General features: G+C 36.4%; 2 protein-coding genes across 2 annotated transcripts; one reads left to right on the forward strand and one right to left on the reverse strand.

The window, feature by feature from the left end:
• Positions 1-457: 457 nt before the first annotated feature.
• LOC143179228 (uncharacterized) lies at positions 458-16,539 on the reverse strand. Its single transcript, XM_076378348.1, has 5 exons — positions 16,020-16,539; positions 9,302-9,749; positions 7,426-7,685; positions 6,536-7,073; positions 458-2,613 (listed from the first exon to the last, which is right to left on the reverse strand). The coding sequence occupies exons 1-5, from the start codon at positions 16,134-16,136 to the stop codon at positions 2,204-2,206; spliced, it is 1,773 nt and encodes a 590-aa protein (XP_076234463.1). The 5' UTR covers positions 16,137-16,539; the 3' UTR covers positions 458-2,203.
• A 2,075-nt stretch (positions 16,540-18,614) lies between these two features.
• Med24 (mediator complex subunit 24) lies at positions 18,615-23,165 on the forward strand. Its single transcript, XM_076377638.1, has 12 exons — positions 18,615-18,699; positions 19,018-19,169; positions 19,253-19,378; positions 19,551-19,887; positions 19,963-20,385; positions 20,555-20,738; positions 20,810-21,182; positions 21,261-21,709; positions 21,917-22,009; positions 22,087-22,377; positions 22,478-22,925; positions 22,999-23,165. Exons 2-12 carry the CDS (start codon positions 19,041-19,043, stop codon positions 23,143-23,145), a joined length of 3,000 nt encoding a protein of 999 aa, XP_076233753.1. The 5' UTR covers positions 18,615-18,699; positions 19,018-19,040; the 3' UTR covers positions 23,146-23,165.
• Positions 23,166-23,182: the final 17 nt, after the last annotated feature.

Here is a 23,182-nt window from a genome sequence, read left to right on the forward strand (position 1 = left end):
TCTAGCGTTAACTCTTACGAATTACTGATCCAATACCTACAGCGCTATCTAGTGACAATAGGTATGAAGTAGTCGTCTAACTCGACTACTGCTCAACTTGTAAGTACATTTACAAATGAACAAGATTTATCGTTACAGACTTTTTATTTGAGTACTTATTACAATTTTTACAATTTCCCAAATCGAAACAGCCTGGATTTTTATGCATTTATGACACATTTTCATGTACGCCGTTCTAATTATATTTATTAAAATGTTGTATTCAAAATAGATCAAATAGAAGAGATTCTGAAGCAATGGAACGCCAGTAGATAAATAGTGACCGTAGTTTGTCGTTTTGAGAATCTCTCATGACCACTCCTTCATCATGCGTCACTTACATGTAATATTTAATTAGTAGAACCTTAAATAATATATCTTTCAGGATATTAAAAGGACTAAGTCAACTTCACCATACTATTCGACAAGTAACTCTTTATTCCTTAATATCGTTACACGTATACTGAATCAAATTTAGATTATGTAATACCTTCAACCCTTTTACATAGTGCAAAAATAGAATCGTTCTATTTTTGAATAAACATTACTGGTAGGAATGTATCGTTGAACTTATCTAAATAAAAACGCTTGTCGATATCCCACTCTATCGACGATGCTCACATATACGTATATCCAATTACGATTCTTCGGAAGAACGACAAAATATCGCTGGAAAGTGTGCAAAAGATCTCGCTACGTCATCAAAAGTTTAAATATTTTTCTTCAACATGCTCGATTACTTTGCCTTCTTCCTCGAATCATTCGTCGAAAAAAAAAGTTAATATAAGTACGAGCATACTTAAACAACGATGAAATATCTTTTCACGGTATGTGTTTATTTACAATTCGGTGAATAATAATGGTGTGCATTTGCGTTGCACGCAAATCTCGCTAGCCGTATATAAAGTAAAAATAAATTCGACGATCGCCCTAACTTACTTAAACGTAAGGAATTAAACGAAAATATGAGGCGAGAAACGTGACGTCTCGCTCTTGGAGAAAATGTTAGATTGTGACTAACACGTATGATACAGTCTTCAAAAGCCTTGTGTCGATAACGCACAGTATTTGTTTTAGACATACATCTCACGATAAACCGCGGGCGTAGATATATTTCCATTCGACCCGGTGCAAACCACTCGCGTGTATATAACTATTAAATATATTCTATAACACACCCCAGCCTCCAAAAAAGTGTACGACAAGAAACTCGTTCGAGTGAATTGAATCTATCACGCATTATGTAGGATGGAAACGCACATGCTACACATTCTCTTATACGTGCAACTTATAAACAAATTTCATCAGCTACTACACCTCAATTAATAGTCAATCTCGCATAGATGAAATTATGAACCGTTTATCGTAATATTAAAGCTACGATAGATATATTTTGTGTATATATATATAGCTCTCTCTGTCACTTTTACGTTTCTGTATAATAACTATATACAAATATCTCTTACCATCGGCAACAGCAATAATAATCGTAAAACTCTCGTAATAAATTCTCCTTATAAATAGATAAATCTTAAATATCGTTCAATCGATAAAGACTCTTGGAAAAGTCACCTAAAAACGATGCCTTTGACTAACAGACGAAGTATTCGATGGAAATCAAATATATGAAACTCTTCACTGCGGGACATCGATGAGTAAGAGTGTGATTAATGATGGATGAATATGATTAACTTCGACTTCTTAGACGCAGAACGCTATAGGAGTTAGGTGCATAAAAAACTCGTGTCCTCAACATTTCTACAAACTAAACGTCTGTCATTTAAAACTTCGTTTCCGACAAACGCCCTCGACTCTGTCTGTACTAGCTCAACAGATTCTCAGAGATGTGTGTGAAGTGTACAGACAGTAAAAATCGATTAAAAAATACGCAGCGTGTAAACATGCACCTTCAAGAAGTTTCAGCTTCGTCTATGTTCATCGACCCTTTGCGATGCTCAGTAAAAATTTGCTACAACCCTCTAATGGACGAAAATTATAGGTCAAACGTATCACCGATCTGTCCTCGAAGTCTCTCTCTCCTTCAACAAACACAAACGACTCGTGATTGGAGACAGATGTACCAATAACAAGTGTGAATCGCAAAGGGTTACGAAGAATCATAGAAAAATGTGTCTTCTGCCACGTTGGCGTATCCCTCCTTCATCTACTGCTCCTGAGGCACCTTCAGGAGGACCGTTCTGGTGCCCTCGGAATCAGAGACGTTGATCTTCAGCTCGTTCGTCAGTGCTTCGAGCTTATCGACCACCTTGGTGTTCTTCTGTCCGCCTGGATTCGGTGGTGGCCAAACGTCGTCCAATGGTGGCTCGATGTACTTCTTGCTTGACTTCGAAACAGTCACCTCCTGCTTCCCACAGAATATACCGCCGACGTTGTCCGATGAAGAAACACATTTCGATTCCGTGTCCATGCGAGGACGTTTGTAGAGGGGTGGCTGAATCGCGGGGCTGTAGTCGTGATCCAGCAGGCCCTCCACTTCCTGCAGCAACTCCTCGCTGTATTGCTGCAGTTCCTCGTCCATCAGCTGCTTCGAGTAGAGAAGTGTTCGAGAACGACCTGCAATAAAAATACAATTTTATGAGATTCAGATTTTTTGGGGATGTTGCAGTAAATAAATATTGCAGGAATTGATTCTTGAAATAGTAGTCACATCAATGACGTCTTCAGGCATACGTTCAAATACAAGTCATTTTAAACATCTCTCGTGAAGGCAATCAGATACGAAATGATGAACACGAAATTCTTTATATCTCGTAAACAAGGTCAAATAGGACATATATTTGTATGAACCTTGATTGCTTTTAGGTGCTCAATCAGTCTCTGAAATATTGTCCACGTGTTACAGGGCACCTTGTATAACACGTACAGTGCTTGACATTTCAATTATCGCGTCACGTAATCGGTTGTATCGTTATTCGTGTAAATCAGGTACTCGAGATAACAGTTACAGTGTCATAGATTGTTATGTTATTCTACTGCATTGGCTATCTGGTCAAGAAGGTTCCGGATAGTAATTTGTTTCGTAATCCGAACGAGAAGCTGGTTACGAAGCTCTGCACGTACGCAACTCCAAAGTTCCAACGATTGAATTTCAATGAAGTTCAATGACACTTCGTGGGTCTGACCGTTCGGGTCACAAATTCAGGTTCACAAATAATGCCAATATACAAGTGACACTTAAAAAAGTTCCACGAAAGAAACCTTAAATATTCTACTTCTTAATGCAATTCGTAACGATTGAATATTTTGGTAAAATTATGGTGATAGCGGTTGATACTTCTGTTTTCGAGAAAGCAGGCGAATTAAAAATGTATGAAAAGGATCAGCACCCAGTTCAGATGCAGAGAAAGGATTTAAGATTTCTTGCCCTCGTTTAGAAAGTAGTTGAGCAACTTCTCTGCCCGTTCCCATACTCTGCTCCGGTTTCACCGACCGTTGTTCATATCAATTTCATAGCTATTGCTTTGGAAATAACCTTCTTATCTCTTTATCGAAGTCTACCATTAATACCTGACAAAGTCGATCAAGCAAATGTTGTCTCGGTACGATAGCTGAGCCGAGAGCAAAGTTGTCAGCCGAGTCGGATTAATTTTAATTGAGTGAAAAAAAATTGAACAAGTACGTGTAGACTTGATTACTTGCTCTTCTTCGACGATAATACGAATCTCCATATGCAAACGAAATCACAAAGTTGTCGACTGTGTTAAATTGCTGCGTCGCGAAGCGGTCATAATAAAAACCGTTTTGCAATCTGGAATACTGCTGATATTGTATCGTATCTTGCTATTTCTCTTTTTTTTCGTACATGGCGCAATTGACGCGCATCCATATCGCGGAATTTGCTATTCAAGCATTCAGAACTGCAGACGGAGACGTGTCGCTTAATTGTTGAACCATTAGAAGCGGCAGCGAGATCGAAAAGTACGAAGTAAAGCATGACGAAATGTGCATATGGAAATGTTAGCTGCTTCGATACAGTTGAACAAATTTGGACGTCTGTAGATATGGTATTATTTCGAAATGATATTAGGATTACAAACAGTCTGTTGCGTAAAATATTCACCTAGCATCGTTCAATTATCTGGCGTTACCTAACCGTTTCAAGCAAACAGATACGTGTCAATCTATCGTCTCTTATCCTTTGTGCTTTTCATTAATACATATTGTTCGACCAGTAGCGTTTAGAGGACATAAACAAAATGATAAAGGTACTAACACTAATATTCATCAACAGCACGTGCTAATGAAATATGGTTCTGTTATCAATAGATTCGTTATTTAACACGATTATTACGACTCTTTTTCTCTAATCGGATGAGCACTGATAGTGTTGCAACAAAACAAAGATAAAATGCAAAGTGTAATCTCGAGAATGAGAAAATATAATATAAGTCAGGAATAGAGGAAATTTGAAGTAGTAAAATAGATAAGGCTATAAACGAAAGTATTTTGGATTAAAAGGATTTAAAACACAAAGTATCTATAATAAAAAGTAGATATTCTCCTTTGAAAGGAATCGATACCTGTTATAAAGGACTCAAGCTTTCTAAATATTGAGTAAAATTTAATATTTTTATGCTATTAAGTAGGTAATTAAAGGAATTAATATCAATTAACAAATTCTAATTTTCTTACATAATATTCTTTCTTTATGCTCTTTATCTATTGCTTGAAATTGTCCTCTCACTTTTATTAATTCTTGCCTCTATTAAACCATAATAACAAGTTATTGATGTCATTAATTTTCCAGTTTCAAGTGGCTAATTATATTTATCGTAACAACTAATTGACGATATTAAATCTATAAACCAGTATGCCTTCGTTATAGGTTTGTAGCTACGTATGTTCAGTATACTTCGAAATTATCTAAACTTATTTATGTATTAATACTTACATTTCTGACAAGAGAAAACAAAACTATCAGTGCATCATTTAATTTTAGAAAGATACATCGCTGTAAATTCGTCGATGAGCCGTAAATCTATAATCTAATGAAATCTATCTATTAACGTGGATTATTACATTGCAATTAAAAGAGCAACTTATTCTTATTATAATCAAGTTTTCATATGCATTTCCATTTTTATCCTAATAGATTTACAGCTTCGTAAACAAGCGCTCGAAATATAATTACAATGAAGATTGTATTTCGCTTACTGTGCGTATCTTGTAATTTAATGTTTCCGAGTTTATGGTTTATTTAAACTTCATTTATTTTTCTATCGTAAATATTAAATTTTTACGAGAATGAATTGACTTCAACGAGTGCTGGAATTACAAAAATAATTTCTTATTGAAATGATGTTTCTGGAGAGTGTTCGAACAATAAATGAATATTTTGAAAATAAGTAACATGGATAAACTTTTGACGAGTAAGAGATTACTCACAAGAAATGCGAAAACTTATCAAATGAGAAAGTTAACCACTTGAAAGAGTACATAAAATAGTACATAATTGTTTTATAGCAAACATCAGTTACAAATGTATGACATAAATAATAAATTTACAAAGAATAGCTTTTAAATATTTTTATGTTTTCCTTCTCATGTGGACTTTGAACTCAACTGCAGATTATGAAACTTTTATTGTAACCGTTCAACTATTTTCTTAAAGAATCTCTAAAATCATAAACATCAAATGCATAGTAAGCAAAATATTATTTTTTCACATTTTATATACCACTGAAGGCCTACGTAACTACTAAGCATAAAAAAGTTGCTTTTAACTTATCATTCAGTCATAAAGTTTCATTAAAATCAGTGCGTAGTATCTTGCATGACCTTTTAGAATAGTCCTCGAACTTTTCATCAGACAGAGCTTACTCCATAAAAGTAGATCTTCTTTATCTGAGATAGTTCAAAAAGTATAGGTTTCTAGAAAATCGATAAATAACAAATGTGTGTTTTCTCTAATTTAAAAACATCTGTTATTATAATTTTTACATATAATGTTTAAATAAATTCTGTGAATTTTAAAACTCTTCGAAACCTAAGATGATGGTCCCACTACCTGAGTACTAACGCTAATTTTATTTCATTTTGAGCTTAAATACTAATGTACCCAATTAAAAACAAAAAATATAATAGTACCATAAAAAAGTAGATATAGGTATTCAGCTATTAAATCTCAATTCAAATCTCGGGACATGCATATTTTGACTGTTCACTTCCTGGGACACTTGACATTTGAAGTGATCAGATATTAAGACATTCATCTTAAAACCATCACCAACTATGACTAGAAAACGTCGTGGATTACAGAAAAATAAAAGGACTGAAATTACAAGCAAAACAGGTAACATTTTGGGTACAAGTGACCCGAAAATAAAGTCACTCAAAAATAGCTTGGCAAGGAACGTGCAACAGATCAGTGAAAAAGAAAAAAAGTGGGATAATTCGGCTGTATCCTATTTTAAGCAAAAGCTTGGAGTCTTTGAAAAGCGTGGTCGCGGAGCAGAAGACAAATGCATGCACTCACCTGCCAACGGTGGCATTTTCTCGGGCTGTTCCTGTTCTTGCGTGAGTTCATTGTTGGAATTAGAGTGTGGTCGGAGATTCGGTACAGCGACCAGAGCCAATGAGAGCAGCAAAACCATCAAACAAGTAGCCGGCTGGGCACTCTTGTTGCCCTTCTGCAGCAGAGCCTGGAGCCTCTTAAGTTGGCCAGCCAGGCTCTGGTTCTGCGACTGGAGAGCTTTGATGCGTTTCAGAAGCGTCATGTTCTCTTCGGTGCACTGCTTCACGCGATCCTCCAGCCCGTCGACGTACTCCTTTTTCCTCTTCCGTGAATCCTGAGCGGATATTTTGTTGCGAATCTTGCGCCTGATCCTCTTTAGCTCGCGTTCCTCGTGCTTCGTCAAGGGATAATGCGTGGGCAACGTTATCCCTTCTTTCTGAAGCAGACGCTTCTCTTCCGCGTTCAGCTTCAGCCGCGGATACGGGGAATCCGATTCTGAGACCTCGTCGCTAGAGTTGCAGCCCTTCTCGCTGCTGGAATCCTCTTGCTTGATAGTCATCTAATTGGTAAAATAGTTCGATAAAATAGTCAATTTCGAGAAAATTTATTCGAATATCTTATCACAAACGTTAAGAAATGCTTACTCAAATAAATTGATAAGTAATATAATTTACACAAACAGAACGTGATAAGATTGGAGCTTCAGTTGAGTCACTCGTAAACCATACAAAAGTTGCTCATTCTAAATTCATCTTTTTTGTGGAACGACTCACACAAAAATTTCATCAAAAGTTAAAGAAATTTGCTACCCTCCTCGGATTAATGATAGCTAGTATACTGATAGATAGATTCAATTGAATTTGACTAATCGAGGGATCATTGTAACGTGCGAGGAAAGTTGTCTCACGTACCTGAACAGGCTTGTTAATGATGTTCGTCTGGTTAATTTTGAAACCTTTGAGATTCCTCGCCTGTGACGCGTTGATGATCTTAATAGTCCTCACCTCCTTCATATCTTTCAGACTTACTGGCAGTAAAATGGATCTTGGATTACCGGAACCCATTGGAGTAACACGAATCAATTGCCTGACGTTACGTTTGCCGATGTTGCGAACATTTATCGTGTTACTCTCTTTAGGCGTGATGTGTATTTGTGGTTTTGGTGTTTTTTCTACAAATGAAAATTAAGTTCCCTTCATTTTACTCGTTCTCTCTTCGTTCCTACTTGTTACGAAACTTAAGCAATCAAGCAACTTCTTAGAATCTAGCTACAATAACATTGTACGATTCAAATATCTAACATCTAGAATCTGATAAAAGATCAGTTTGGACGATCAAGATATTCGAAGTTTATTTATGTAATATTAATTGAAATTCAGTCTCTACTTTATTCTAGTATCTAATTTGAACAGTTTCTTAAACGCAAGATTTCTTGGATCACGTTTATCTAAAGAACTAAGTATGCACTTCGGCAGCGCAAACAATAACTATGACGCATTTTACGGTGACACACATTCCTTCAAGAACGTTTACTATGCCAGGCATAAAAACGGCAGTAAAGATTCATTGTATGCGAACGTAAGCGTGACCCAACCAATAACACAGCTTTTAAAATGTCTATTAGAGTCAATGCGATATAATGTCAAATTTTCTCTTGAATGCAAATGGAATTTTTCCATAGTAGCATAATTTCATTGATCTTCCGCCTTACAGAATTTGTTTTAATTTAAATATGATTCTTGAAGTATCGTATCCATGAAAGTGACCTTTCGAGTATTTATAGTGAAGACTTAGGAATACTAAACGAAAATCGTTTTAATTTCAAACGAGGTTTGACCATCTCTTTTGCAACTGTTTTAAACAAAAACGATTTTATGGAAGCCAGGAAATTATTTATTCGGGGATAAATAACGAATATGTGTATTCTAGTTTGATTGATAGATCAATGGTAGTTCTGGATTTCATCTTGAATAACAAAAGAATAATTTTCTTTAAAATTATGAGTGAAAAACTCATCAAATTCTAAATTTTCCTTAGCATGTTCGAAATAACTGCACTGAGTTTCCGCAATAAAATCATGGGTTTGCAATTCTAGCAATCGGCTTTCCAGTTCATCGATAAATTTTATTATCGAGTACTCTACAGGTTCTAAATCAGATCTCTCAGTATTTGTCCACTGATATCACAAGATAGATGTGATGAAATTCTGGTTAAATAAATCTTTTACATTTTTACGCATGGACTTGGAACCAGGAAAACCGATTGCAGACGATGAACTTCAATGTATAGTTTAGCTTGAATCAATTTTCATGCAACTGCTTTTAAAATGTTAATGCAAAGAAAATAAAGAGAATAAATATACTCAACTTGTATCAACTTATTCCTGATACCATACAATCGTACTTATTTAAAGCAATTGCAAAAAATTGCTCCAAGAAAACTTTTTCTAAACTGAAATCATTTTTTTTCCCCACACTAATGTCTTCAATAAAATCTTAACACACCTATTTCTACTCAAAAGCTTATTTTCATGAATTTGTCAGTTCCAGAGTCATAACTTCTTCGAAAAAGTTAGCTCTATGCTTCAAGTACCTGCAAAGTCAATTTTCAAAATTTTGAAAAATTCTTTAAGGTACATTTAAATACCCGAAATACTACACATATCTAAATTTCAGCAAAGTCTGAAGTGTTACTCCAAAGTGTATTGAATTTCGCTTGGAATGACCCGGAAACTGAATTCTTTCTCTATCAACGACGAATTCAAAGGACCCAAAGTCGGTTCTTTACCTAGCTCGATAACCGGTTGCTCCGTCACAATGGTCGTGTTCACGTCTGTAAGGGTATTATTAGGGTTCACGACTGCTACAAGAGTATGCTCGACATCCATCTCCTCCGCAACGTCCGTGGCAGGTGATCCCATATTGGAGCTAACAACAGACCTAACAGGGCTGTCCACGCTGCCCATGGACTGATTAGGGCTGCCCAGCGGCTCGAAATCCATGAAGTTCTGTGGACTGCTTATTTCGGAGTTGCTGATTTCCACCTGGTCCTCCTCGATTGGTAAGAGAGGACTCAACTGCTGCTCGCAGGAGAGGCTGAGAGCACTGGAGAGTCCGCTGTCCGAGGAAGAGGATGGAATCGTCTCCAAATCATCCTGCATCAGGTTGAACTGATTGTCCTCCAGCTTGAAAATGGAATCGAGAAAGTCGTCCGGGTTTGTTGGCCATTCCTCCGCCTTGAAAAGTAAACACAAACCGCGTGCGATTATTTTGGGCTTCTATGCTTTGCTCTGAGTCGAGAACGAGGTCAGTTCTCTTGTTTTGAAAATTTGTTGCATGCAGGGTCAAGAATAGATGAAAGTTGTCTCGATCGATTCACGAAGATACTCTATGGAGTCTGTAGCGAATTTTTTATTTCATTTTCTTTTAAATGTAGGGGAGAAGAAACAATACACTTTCATAAAGAATGAAATAGCGCTTCTGTCTCGTTTTCGAGAAATTAATTATTGAAAATGTGAAGATTTCTGTACGTAAGAAATCTCGATTTTTTAAACTTTTTTTCAGATGTATCCCTTTAATTAAGAAGGAACACCACCCTGAAGCATCAGAAAATAAGCAACATATTTTATATTCATATTATATATTTAATTTCATATTATATATTTTATATTCATATATGAATATAATGAATATATGAATTGATATAATGAATTCATATTATATATGAATATAAAATAAGTTACCAAATTTTATTTATTTTTTAACGCGTCAGGTTGGTAGGTTTTGCTTAAACTATGCTGGGAGATATTGCTGTGGAAGTCACTGATTTCTTTGGCTCTCGTGTCGCACACGCTTTCTCATTTGGATCATTGCAGTCAGGATTGCTGACCCCAGGAATTCCTGCTGAAGTTTTTGCAGCCGATGCGACGCACGCAACAGAATGACTGGAACACGACTTTAAGCTCACGCTGTGGGTCGAAGTAACAGTTTCTGTTAATAATCCCCTGTTCCACTTAGATATCTGACTGAAAGTTGGGCTAATCGACTTAGCGAAACTTGAGAAATGGCTGTTCGCGTGAGCTTGTCGCTCGACCCGTGAATCAAGCGTTTGGCCAATGTCGGCTAACCTACTTTTCGAGAAACGGTAAATATAGTAAAGCAGTGTGTGAACGATGGGTTCGCTTGAATTTCAGAATGCTGCAATTGCATTGGTTGGATGTTAGACAAAGGGGCGTTAAAAAATCAATTAGAATTAGAAATTCGCGGAACTGAACGCTAGACTACTAAGGCTCACGTATGCCTATTTTTATCGGAATGCTAGAATTATAGGTTTCGAGAAAGGACATAATTCGCAGAAACAGTAGTCAGTTACACATTTCCTTGGTGTTATTCAATATTAACTCTTTAAAGCGTGATAGAGTTAGAAATGGCCCACCTTTTTAATACCTAAATATGCATAGTAGGAGGTCCTTTTAACCCAATAGTTCTAGTGTTAATTTTCGAAATCCCACAAATATGCTTCATTAGATATTTCGAATTTTACCTAAATAAATTGAGAACACACATCGAAGAAAAAATCCAAGAAATAAAAGTTGTGTAAGTAAAAAATCCATGCCTACTGGTTCATAGCAAGAAATTCTGAATTGAATATAGAAAGAATCAAATTACAAATCTAGAAAACCATAATCAAGTTTATTTGATCATACAAGCTACAAATCTGGGAAGATTGCCAAATCACAGATATGTAAAGATCTGTAGCAAATCTCGTAATTCTTAAAACAGCTTTAGACAACTCCTGATACAACAGAAGTGACGATATTAAAAAAACACTAATTCTAACTATGAAAGAAAAAATTGCAATATACTCCTGGATAAAAAAACATGGATCAACTCTCGAGAATCTGTTACACAGCCCCTTTAAAAATCCTCACGATATTCTAAGTGATCTTTCGAAACAGATGGAAGTAATTGTGCACAACACTTAGAAGCATTTAGTAAAGAAATAGAAAAGAAAAAAGTTTGGAGGTACTTGGAATTACTCGTAGCCAGTAAAGCATGACTTGTGCTTTAAATAACGAGTATCGATTAAGAGAAAACTTTCGATTGATCGATATTTTCGTTTGGTGGTAAGCTCGTCTGCTCCATACGTTTTAAAAGGACTAAAAATAAGTCTGAGCTAATGCAAGGTGTTCGTGTATTTGCGCGACTGGCCCAAAGCCTGCTTTCTGTGATTCAACTTCCAGACGAATCGCCTATTTCTTTTTCCAGTCGCGCATAAAAAGAATGGGCAGGCGTGTTCTCCTTGAAATTACTTCTGGTTCTTTCTATTTCCCTGAAGAGCTTCTTGCGATTTTCATTGAAGCTTTTTATCCAAACGATTTCAGCGTAAATCGTCGGTCGGTGGGAAAGATAATTTGAAGTTGTAGAAAGGCTGAAGTCGTAAATGGAAGTCTCCCTTTTTGTTGTTGGGTCAAATAGATGGAACAAAGGGTCTGAGAAAAAGGAATTGCAACCTTGCTCGAGGAAATAAGAAAGCAGGAAGTATTTCCTTTCCATTAGGGAATCTAAAAACTTCATAGCGATTTATCATCAGTACTTGCACCTCGGATTTTTATACATTTACGAAAGATGTAAAAAAGAATGCAAAATGCACATAAAATGCAATAATATACGAAATATTGAAACATTTGAAAACAATCATGATTCTTTCGAACGTAGCACAAATATGGGAAGTTCCAATGACTCAGGTTCGTTCACGTGCAGTTAGAACAGTAGTTAGTGTAACTGTGAATGCTATTGTGATATATTTACATCTTTTGTCTACTTTATGTCCACTTTTACGTTCATTTTTTGTCACGTTACCCTTATTCTGTAAGTATGAGTTATTTTTGTCCAGACTAGTTCCAAAGATATGTATAAGTCTCTCAGAAACCAGTAGGTATCGAAAGTTTGTTTTCTTTTATTTAAACAAATCTGTTACTATAATCTTTATATAAACAGGTTAAAGAAGTTTACACAAATACGAATTTTTTCGAGTTTTTATCCACTAAAAAACGTGTCGAAAATAAACAAGCCACGTGTTTCGTATAAAGGCATCCAAAATACTCTTATATAGGGTGATCAGTTTACTTGGAAACCTTCCGACTGTTGACAGTATTTATTCTAAATACTATTAGCATTGTATGTACAGTCAACACCCATTAGAGGGTTTCCAGTTAAATTGATCACTCTATAAAGAAAAGATTCATTTTAACCCATTAAGTATAATTCTAATATTCTGCACTTGCTCTGTACAAAACTTTATAATTCTATTTCTTCGCTTTACTTGTCGACGCCAATAAGCGTTGAATGCGCATCTTACGTTGATCATCTAAACATTTATCGATGCCAATCAGAAAATTAGTACAAAAGTTAAAACATCTTTAGGAATCAAGTATGTAAATCTAATAAGCCTTCATGAATAAATTCATGAGTTGCTAAAGATTGATCTCTTATTCCTTATACATTGATCAGTTTTGAGTAAGTGCTTAAGTAATCAATTATTGCAATTGTATTTATATCAGTCTATCTCTATGTAATATAATGTAATGTAATGTACTCCTACAGAAACATAAAAGAGATATTAAGTGTAAAAGATTGTAGTGCACTGTATGTAGTGTTTTTGCGGTGATTATTTTTTGGAGTTTAAAAACGAAATATAGTAAACGCAGAAAATATAAATTCTCATGCTTTTGCAGTAATAAAAATTTTAATCGTTTTATTTTCTGAAATTCAAGAATTAAATTTTTTGAGAGCTTACACTTCAACCTACGACGTCGATTAAATTAAAAGTGTTTTTCTTTCACCGTCAATTTTGTGAATATCTGAATTAGCTCTGCTTCTAATTAACTTCCAAAATTTCCCCGAAAATTGAAAGCAGAGATCATGTGTCCACAATTTCAAGAGATCGCGATTGAATATCTTTGACGAATATGAGCCACAATTTTTCAGATTATGCACAAGGGGTCCCGTAATATAACGGTATTTCGCGTTCGAAGGTCTCTGGCCATGATGAGTAAGTTGGCATTCTCGGTCTGATTCCGTACCTAAAGCCATTTACCTTCGCCATAGGTATCACGTATAAGTAATAATTTACCAAGGGTATAGTATAAGATGTTCACATGCAGATATTCATACACAGACAAAAATTTGAAACGTATAAATGAATCAATTTCACGCAAATAATTTTTTGTACAAGAAATTGAAAATGCAGGATAGCATTTGTTCATAAAAGTTTTTACGTTCAAAAGGAATAATATTGGATGCTGATTTGATATATCTATACTTTACGAAAGATTGAAAGTATAATAATTACCATAATGCACTCATGAGTGAAAAATCTGCGTGCGAGAATAAGTTGGAATTGTAGAACTCTTTCTCAATGAAGTTTCATTTTTTAAAAAAATTCGTTTTGAATATAGAGTTAATTTTTTGAAAAATATTTCGTTTGTGTTTCTGTCACACCTAGTTCTGCATCTTATCAATAATTGTATGCATGTATACATATAGATATGCCATGTTACTTTTTATCATAAGCATAAATGAGAAACGTTAACATTCAAACGAATCATTTTTCAGGTTATAGTTGCACGCACAACCATCAATTCACTGATACTTTGTATAATTCTAAATATTTCATTGTAATGTGCATACAAAAATTGTACTTCAAAATCCTACGTTATACATCATCACTTCAAACCAATTGTATGCATCTAGAAGCGCATAGGATATGGCTCGAGTTAATGCTACATTTGTGATAATACGACACCATATTTCTAAATCAAACATACGTCTGATTGAAACATGTGCCTGACTAAATTCGAGGAATACAGTTTACGTCAAACAGCTTTAGCATCGTGACAAGTATCAAATCAGAATGTGAATTCAGGCGTTCACCAGAAGTGAAGGCTCCAATATGGCGGCGCTTACCTCGCCGACACGTGCGTTCTACCATTCCATATGTTACAAAAACTCCATCGCGATTACATAACAGCATCTGAACAAAACGTCTTATCAATAAACTTCATAAATAAATCAAATAATGATTCACATCTCACATCTTGACAGATAAAAATTTATTTATTCCTCATATCTAAATAACACAGAAAACTAATAAAACCCCCAAGCGAGTGACTCAAGAAACATTCCCCGAATACTTCAATATTATTCCCAACGTTAATGACCTATGATAATCTGCCTTAAAAAAAAAAAACAGAATAAGATAAAGTAGACTGATCAACAGAAATCTGAAACATGGGTCGAACAGTGTCGGCACGCAGCACGCACGTGGCCAGCACCTACCATATGTTAACGCAAATTGCCTGCACATGCTCTTGCCACTGCAAGTACTGCAACTTTCGGTTAATCACTGCCGCCAGTCGAGAGCGTCATTATAAACATCCGCTTTGTCCATGCTCCAACATACATAGAAAATACGCGTTACGATCCATCCGGTTACATGAATCAACCGGTCGCCTAGTTGAGAATAATTGAATATAATAGTTCGCAACGAAAGCACGAGACGCTTCGTTCAGCCAGACAGAGGGATTGAAGATACGATGAAAGTGGCACACGGTGAAATGCACCATTACTTTACGCATTCCGAGCGTCGAGAATTCTCCCGTCGCTGAACGGGATTCAGCATGCGACTTTTCCTCGAACTTGAGATCATCGATCAGAAAAAAGATCTTCTTTCGCTCGATCGACGACGGGCATAGGCGTCTCGACTTTACCCTTGCGATAAATAATGCACGCCCAGTCACGAGCATCCCACTTTTACACAGTGCCGGTTTTCCCACATTTTTCAATACTCATTCTTACCAAAAGCGTTGCATAAACGCTGAAAAAGGTTTCACCAGCCTTGGAAATAATTCTCCGCATTAGCATCGCAGATAACGAGCATGATACAGGCCAACTTCTTTCATTATACGTCGAGAAGCCTCGGATCGAACTTATAAATAAGAACCAGAGATATTTCAATCCATCTTTCAGCTATTCACTGCGCGTAGAAAGTCTCCACGCGACGTTCGGGGAATTATAACCCTGGGAGTACTGAACCGTCACATGGAAACTTAAGAAAGTTTCTCAAACTCACGCTTCTCATATATATAATTTAGATATTCTGCAAGAATCGTCTTTCGAACATCAGTCTTAAGGTATACGCGACAACAAATTCCTTAACAATGTTTACAAATTAGAAACAGCTCAAATTTAAAATGTTTTGAATTCTGATCTCCAGAAATCCCCTCGATCATTCCTAGGGTCAAATCCAGTATCCCTAAGCGTGTATTCAATCACTATTTTCCCCAATAAACGATCGCAGTCTATAAAAGAGTAATTCATAGTTCACGAGGCACAGTTGTCGTGCATGTTCGCTGAAATATGGTGATACCGTTTAAAACAGCTAAGAGGAAAATCAAGCAAGGAAGCATCGGGAAGAACGAAGGTGAACTAAAGCGGCGACTTACCGCGATGGCGACGTCGCCGTAATTCTGGTCTATGAAGGACTCGTCCTTAATGTCGCCCTTCAGGAACGAGTCCCGCGGGAAGAGGAAGTCCATCAGGTTCATATCCGACGACGACATCCCGACGCTTAAGTGAACACTGCACGCACTGCAACCCGCACACTAGGGTTCCATGAAAAAAAAAAAAGAACTGCACTGCACCGAGGTCGCACCTCCGCGATACGGCACGCTAGTCGACTAACGGGAGGAAAAGAATCCCTTCGTGGCTAGGCGAGCGAGGGACTCGCTTCGGCCTCCTCGCCCCACCCTGGTCGACTCTTGCAACAGACGAAGAGCGAGCGAGAGACCGGTTTTCGGCTCGCCTGTTGGCTCACTCGGGCATTTTTCGAGCGTCCACACGCAACACTGGACGCCCTTTCTCGAGGATGCTCCGAGGGCCTCGAACGCTTCGCCCGCGGATCACGTACACCAGCCCTGCAACTGCAATTGCGTTTGCTTTCGAGCAAAAGGCGACAACGCTCGATGCACGAAGGTTTATCAATTGAACTGCCAGCGTGGCACTATGCGCGTCACACAGACGCACCATTCGTCGAGGAGACGATTGGCCGAGCTGGCTTCCTACAGCGATAGGCCGAGTCGGGACCCGCGCGTTGTGCGCGCTTTCAATCTGATGAAATGAAGGGAGAATGTTGGCGAGGGATTTCGAATCCTCTCGCAGGTTTATGTTTCGATAGTTTAGGGGGATTTCTTCTTCCTTTTTTTTGTAGTAGGTATTTTATGATAATTATTGGGAATGGTAATTTATAAGTGTTTTAACTTGACTTGGTGATTTCATGAAACTTCAAATGAGGAGTTTAATTTGGAATTTGGATATGTTCTGTTTTTACAGATATTGAGATATTTGTAAAAATGCAAAGCATTTGAAATGATGCACTCAAAGAGTAAAGAGTAGCTCATTTCAACGATCAGTGGTTGAGTTTCATCGCCCCGAGACTGGGGAGAAAATTGTGTAGTAACTGAGCGTTTGTATGGGGGATACAAGATATATGAAGAACGAATAAAGTTCGTAAACGACGCAAAATGTTATATGGAAGCGTAGTTGAGTTCTCATTCTTAACGGTTCTTGCATCAGATTGTGTAGGTACCTATAATCGATTTCGGTCATTCGAAAGTGCAAGACACATTGATGCGTCAGCAGGTCGTCCTTTAAATGTATGTATCTCTCACACTTGTCAACAAAAGAAGTTGCGGAAATCGAGTTCTTGCCTCTCGGAAGAATCATTTCCGTGTGTTCACACGATCTCAATAATTTTCGAAAACAACACTACATACTTTGTATTACTTTCTTTCGATAATACTACAAACTATTTTTTAATAATGTCATTATTTGTTAATAATGTCTTACCTAATAAATGATATTATTCTCCAAATCTAGTACTCTAATTAAAATTCATTTGCTCTTAAAAATATTCAGAAAATTATTTATTTTGGAATATGTTAGATTACATTTGGTAATATCAAATAAAAGGATTGTGGAGTGTAGAATGTAAGATGAAGTATACACCCCTCCATAACTCGATATGAGCGAAAGGTCATTGAACTCTCTTCCACTTGGATTTCAAAACGGGTCAGGTAGTAGACTGGGTCTGAGTCTGAGATTGCTATAAAAGTTTCCTCTGTTAGGCATTGTTCAGATTAAGGAATTCAGAATTTTCGAAGCTATTAATCTACCAGATTCAAAAAGCCCTTTGTACATAGTCTTCCCTTAAATTAATCTTTTTTTTTATAAAAGAGCTCATTCATTCGACTCTTTTTTACTGAATGATTCACTATTCGTGTCAATTACGAATATAGGGGTAGTTGTCATTTGAATGATGTGTTAGACTTTACGACACAGAAAAACGTGTCTCACAGATTAGATTTAGGTATAGTACAATGAAGTTATCATTACATTTTTCTACGTCTCCACTTTTAATGAAATATTTTTCGTATAAGATTATTCTACCGATTGCAGCGAACAATAATCTCATACTTTTGCATACGCCTAATAAAATAGAAACACATACTTCATAGTTGTAATAAAATAGAGCGATCGCAACGAGTATTCCAATGAGGACGAAGAAATTCCATCCTTGCCATGCATAAAAGGATGCACCAGCCATAGCTCTTCTCGCACAGACTCCCATTCTATTTAAAAGGAATTGCTACGAATAAGTAATAAAAAATGTTTAGTAATATGAAAAAATTCAGAATTATAAGTTTTTCGTCTAACCTTCCAACGATTGAAATTATTTTATATGGTATAGTAGTTCATAATAACTTATTGCAGCTCCAACGAACTTCCAAATACAGAATTATTCAAATAGAAAGGATGTTGTGTCAAGGTGTATACTCCGAATGGAACATCTTTTAATTTCTGTATTTTATAGTAATATATTGTATTGGATTAGTTACTGTTAAATTATTTGTTGAATTGACGTTAGTAAAATCAAACAAATTTATATCGTATTTCATATCGATTATTCGTTTGATATTAGCCGAACGCGTCACAGCTGAAATGTAATTTCCAACAGTTACACCATGGCGCTGATCATGGCGGCTGTGGAAAGGTTAAGATCTGAGAATCGATTGAAAATATGCCTGTTATAGTAATTTATTAAATAATTAAATTGTATGAAATGAGGTACGTAGGATTATAATACAGGTGAAGTATCTAGAAATTTAATCTATGCTATTATTTTTAATTAAATACATACTATTGTAGCTTTTCCATATTTATAAGGTTATATATTGTAAAGTATTAGATATTGTTTAATATCTAATTGATAAATTATTGAAGAACAATCTATGCAGCTTAGTAAAATTGATTAGTAAAATTGATTCAATAAAAAATCATACAATCTAATTAGTAATCATGTTTTCATTATATATCATTTGGGAATAGTTAGTATGACAATTGTTAATAGTCTTATTAATGTTACAATAGTTAATAATATTACAGGCGCTACTTACGTAAGAGAAATTATGTGTAATTTTCTAACATCAGCTATGGAGACTAAGGTAACTAGTAAAACCAGTAGTTTGAAAGCTCTATTGCTGCGAGCATGGAGGGAACGCTGGAGTGATTTACAATGGGGTATTAATATTAAAACGGTAAATAATAAACTCCATCTAAAATCATTCGTTACACCTGTATTCAGGAATAATTGTCCACATGTTCTTATTTCACCTTTCAGATTTTACCAAGAGGTGTCAGTGGAGATGTATATAATTTAGCAGACTGTATATTACAACAAGCATTAGTAGGACTAGGTCCGAATCAATTAGTACTATCTTACTTGAAACATTCTTTAAGTTCTCAGGTAGTATAACTTGTAAATGGTTTAGTAATTAGGGATGGGATCAAGTGCTTTGCCAAGTAGATTGAAACTGTTATTGAAATTGACTCAGATTCATAAGTACACGTTGAACTTGATCCCATCCCTACTAGCAACATATCATTAACATACTCTACAAGTACAGATGTATTTTCAGTTGGTCTCCTATGCTGCTGTGTTGCAACGAATAAGCAAATACGATGCCTTTCACAAGCCTCATTGTATTTTAAGTTTACTAGAATTCTTAGAATCTATCCAAGTAGGCATAACTTGCCGTGGCAAACCAGAAGAAGATCTTTTGGCAGCTGCAGTTTTGTCTATTGTACATTGGCTGTTACAATGTTACCTACATACCTTGACAAAAATGCCACAGAACAATCCATTAACACCACAACCAACTGAACTTATGGATAAACCTGCCAGTATATTGAAACAAATGCTTAGTTCAGATTTTCTTTGCTCGATGATGTACTTAGCCAAATATGATGACAAAGGTAATTGTGAAGAAGATATAGTATGATAATATAACATTTTCTATGCTGTATTTAATACAAATCTTATATATTTAGACTTGTATATAGAGGTTGTGAAAAAGTGTCAAGAAATTGAAGGGTTATTAAAAACAAGCAATTTGAAATCTTCAGTGCCTATAGAAGATTCTCTTAAAAAATTGTGCAATTTGGAGGTTGAATGCTTAGCTCTGTCTCCTGAAATGACACAAATGGAATCTATAACTCATTGCTTGCAACCGCTATTTGCAGTTCAAGTGTTATTAAACCCTAGCACAGAAACGTCTATATTTGTTAACCAGATGTTAATGGTCCAAAGACTTAAAAATTACACGAACGCGAGGCTGTACTGCGAAATAATACGCGCGTGTTTAATATGTCTACATAATGTAACTGGAACGTTCAAGGAATCGCAATGGGGTGCTTTCACATTTCTAAAAGTACCTCTTATTTTGAAGGAATTGCACGTTGCATATTCGAACGGTTAGTAGTCAATTCTAATTCTTACACTATGATACTATGCATTAAAATAACTTAGCATGTTTCTAGTAATAAGCGAAGGCTGAGTTGTAATTTTGTCATTGTTTATTATCGTCTTACTTCGGTATCAAACACCCCATACATTAAACTATTTTGTCGTATATTGTTATAGGTGATGACAAATCGGAGTATTCTCAAGATATTCTAGACGCTTTCGAACTTCTACTGCAATTTACACCACTTCTAGATATAATGGACACCGCGTGTTCCTGTAATAGCGTAGAATGTTTACTGAATGCATTACAGAAAGTGAATTTAGTCACAGAGAAACAGGCGAAACAAATAAGCAGTAGGAGGTAATGAATGCTTTTTTGAAATGTTACTCTTGATATTCATCAAATTGATATTCACTTTAATTTCCTTTCAGAGAGGGTGTGACTGCGACGTTACAAAAGTTAGAATCTTCTACGTCCACGCCTTCTATCCCAAAGGTAATCGTGCGAGCAGAACCTACGTTGTCTGGAATCTTGAAAACGCTTAACGCAGATTACACAAAGATTCACGAGGCACTGCTAAGCATGTTATACCAAGTTTTGACTGGAAAAAGTTTTGAACTGATGTTAGCTGTAGCTACTGTAGAAGGGAAACTGAAAACCTTCGTTACCAAACTGATCAAGTTTAACGAATGTAGTAAGCAAATTAACGAACCTGTCCCACCAAAGACTGCGGCAACCAGAGCGATGTTGTTCGACGTATCATTCCTTATGCTGTGTTCTATAGTGCAAACGTATGGATCTGATGTAAGTTTGAATGTAAATGATGTAAGTCTGATGGCTTTATTATAAATTGCGCTATGGGCTGACAAGTTGTGTTTTTAGGCTGTATTAGAAGAGGGAGGAGGTGACTCCTTTTTCGAGCAATGGGTGCGTGAGTGTATGCCTGAACGAAATCAACCAAAGTCGCCCCAAAAAATGTTGCAAAACGTAGATCCCGCGAGGGTGGATGCGCTGTTGGCGCAAATCAATTCGTCCGATCCGGATTTTAAATCTAGCAATATCAAATGGCATATTGCGTGTCAGTCAGCTATGGGTGCTGTGAAAGAGCTGCTCTGTGCATGGGAAAGTGATGTGATTGGAGCTGGAGACGTTAAACGTGCTTTAGATGGATTACGTGCGGCTGCATGCTGTTTGCCAGTTTGTGCAGCTGCTTGGCTCTGTGCGTACATGAGCATCACCCATCAGGATGCCCTTTTAAAGCCTATGAATATGGTTCAGCATTTTTTGACGCCGCTTCCTGGAGATGAAATGCAAGATAACCTCAAAGAACGGTTAGTGGATTGCCAACTACTAGGTTGTAAACTAAATTTCAGCACTATTGTGAATGCTTGTGTAATTATTCATGAAAAGAGAGACAAACGCAAATAAACTTAGAAACATTTTATTCAAAGTATTCTGCATGAGATTCAATCAATTTTTGCTGGCGTTCTTCGAGGAGATATATTTCATGGCAATACCAAGCTCGGTTTTTCTTTTAGATCTAGTTTAATGGTTCAGATCGTTCGAAAAATGCAATACGATGTTCATCCTCCAACACAATCGAAAACGAAAGTCCTTTCAATGTCTCACAGGTATGTTGCAAAGTTTCTTCAAATGGTATTAAATTTACATCAATACTATAGGTAGATGTGATTTTGATTATTTTTAGTATTATTTCGAAGCAACCAATATTGGAACAACTGGAAACTGTTTGGAAAGATATTAATGAACGGGGGTGGATAAATATTCAAGCAACGCAATCCTTAGAATCATTATTGAATACTGGTGGATCACTGTGGTTCGTTTCGAATATTGTGAAGGCAGTTTTGAAGTATCGTTACCAGAAGGAGCTGGATCAAGCTGTAGACTTAGCATTTGCAATTTTTCATCTTGACATCGAGAATTGCACCTTAGATCTTATCAACCATATCATTCCCCAGTATTTATACAATTCATTACAGTAAGTTCTATCCAGTTTTATTAATTAATCACATGTTACTTTAAATCTTCACCGTGTGACGAATAATGTCAGAAATATAATCAAGATATATTTCTTGCAGAAGCGAAGAACTCGTAGAACCACAGTCCTCGATTTTAGCGAAACTATGCGTGTATTGTATATTTTCTACATTAGAATATAACAATTCGAATCCATACCGCGGAAGCAGCAGAAAACGTGTACGACGCGATTTAGATGCTGACGAGCTCGATGCTCTTGGTGTGCCAGCGAATAAGATTCTTAGGTTAAACGAGGCAGGGGATTCAAATCCCATTTTTGGTTCACAAAGTCCACAAGCTCAAGGATCGACTAACGGACAAAAGTCGATCGCGCTGAGGGATCCTCTGCTGTCATCGATAAACGCACTATTTATGACATTCTCGTTCCTAGTTAATAGAGACGGTGAAGTATCCCAACAGACTCATTTTATACTTCAATTCTTGCGTCTCATGGTACAATGCGGGAAGGACAGAACTCGTGTTGTATTGCAAAGAATGCCGCAAACATTGGTGAGTTACGATCTCTTCTCATTATGTCCACGAGTTCCGGTCAGTGGTTTGAGTTCTTATTTTTATATTTCAGGTCCCTTGTCTTCTAAAAGCACTGCCCGAATTTTTTACGACTGATATACTATTAAGATTTTATGATATTCAAATAGCAGCAGGACGAAAAGCAACGGCGCGAGATTTGTGTATGTTGCGAAATATTACTTTGAAACCTACGAAATAGGTATTGATGACTATTTCGGAACGGAATTTTGGACGAA

This window comes from Calliopsis andreniformis, chromosome 5 (assembly GCF_051401765.1).
Source record: "Calliopsis andreniformis isolate RMS-2024a chromosome 5, iyCalAndr_principal, whole genome shotgun sequence".
In the NCBI taxonomy this organism is placed as follows: Eukaryota; Metazoa; Arthropoda; class Insecta; order Hymenoptera; family Andrenidae; genus Calliopsis; species Calliopsis andreniformis.

Coding starts and splice junctions, on each gene's coding strand:
- LOC143179228 (XM_076378348.1), bottom strand. CDS start 16,136: ATGTCGTCGTCGGATATGAACCTGATGGACTTCCTCTTCCCGCGGGAC. Junction 9,750..16,019: donor ACGGCGACGTCGCCATCGCG/GTAAGTCGCCGC, acceptor TTACTTTTCAAG/GCGGAGGAATGGCCAACAAA. Junction 7,074..7,425: donor TCATTAACAAGCCTGTTCAG/GTACGTGAGACA, acceptor TTTACCAATTAG/ATGACTATCAAGCAAGAGGA.
- Med24 (XM_076377638.1), top strand. CDS start 19,041: ATGTGTAATTTTCTAACATCAGCTATGGAGACTAAGGTAACTAGTAAA. Junction 20,739..20,809: donor AAACAAATAAGCAGTAGGAG/GTAATGAATGCT, acceptor ATTTCCTTTCAG/AGAGGGTGTGACTGCGACGT. Junction 21,710..21,916: donor CAAGATAACCTCAAAGAACG/GTTAGTGGATTG, acceptor TTTTTCTTTTAG/ATCTAGTTTAATGGTTCAGA.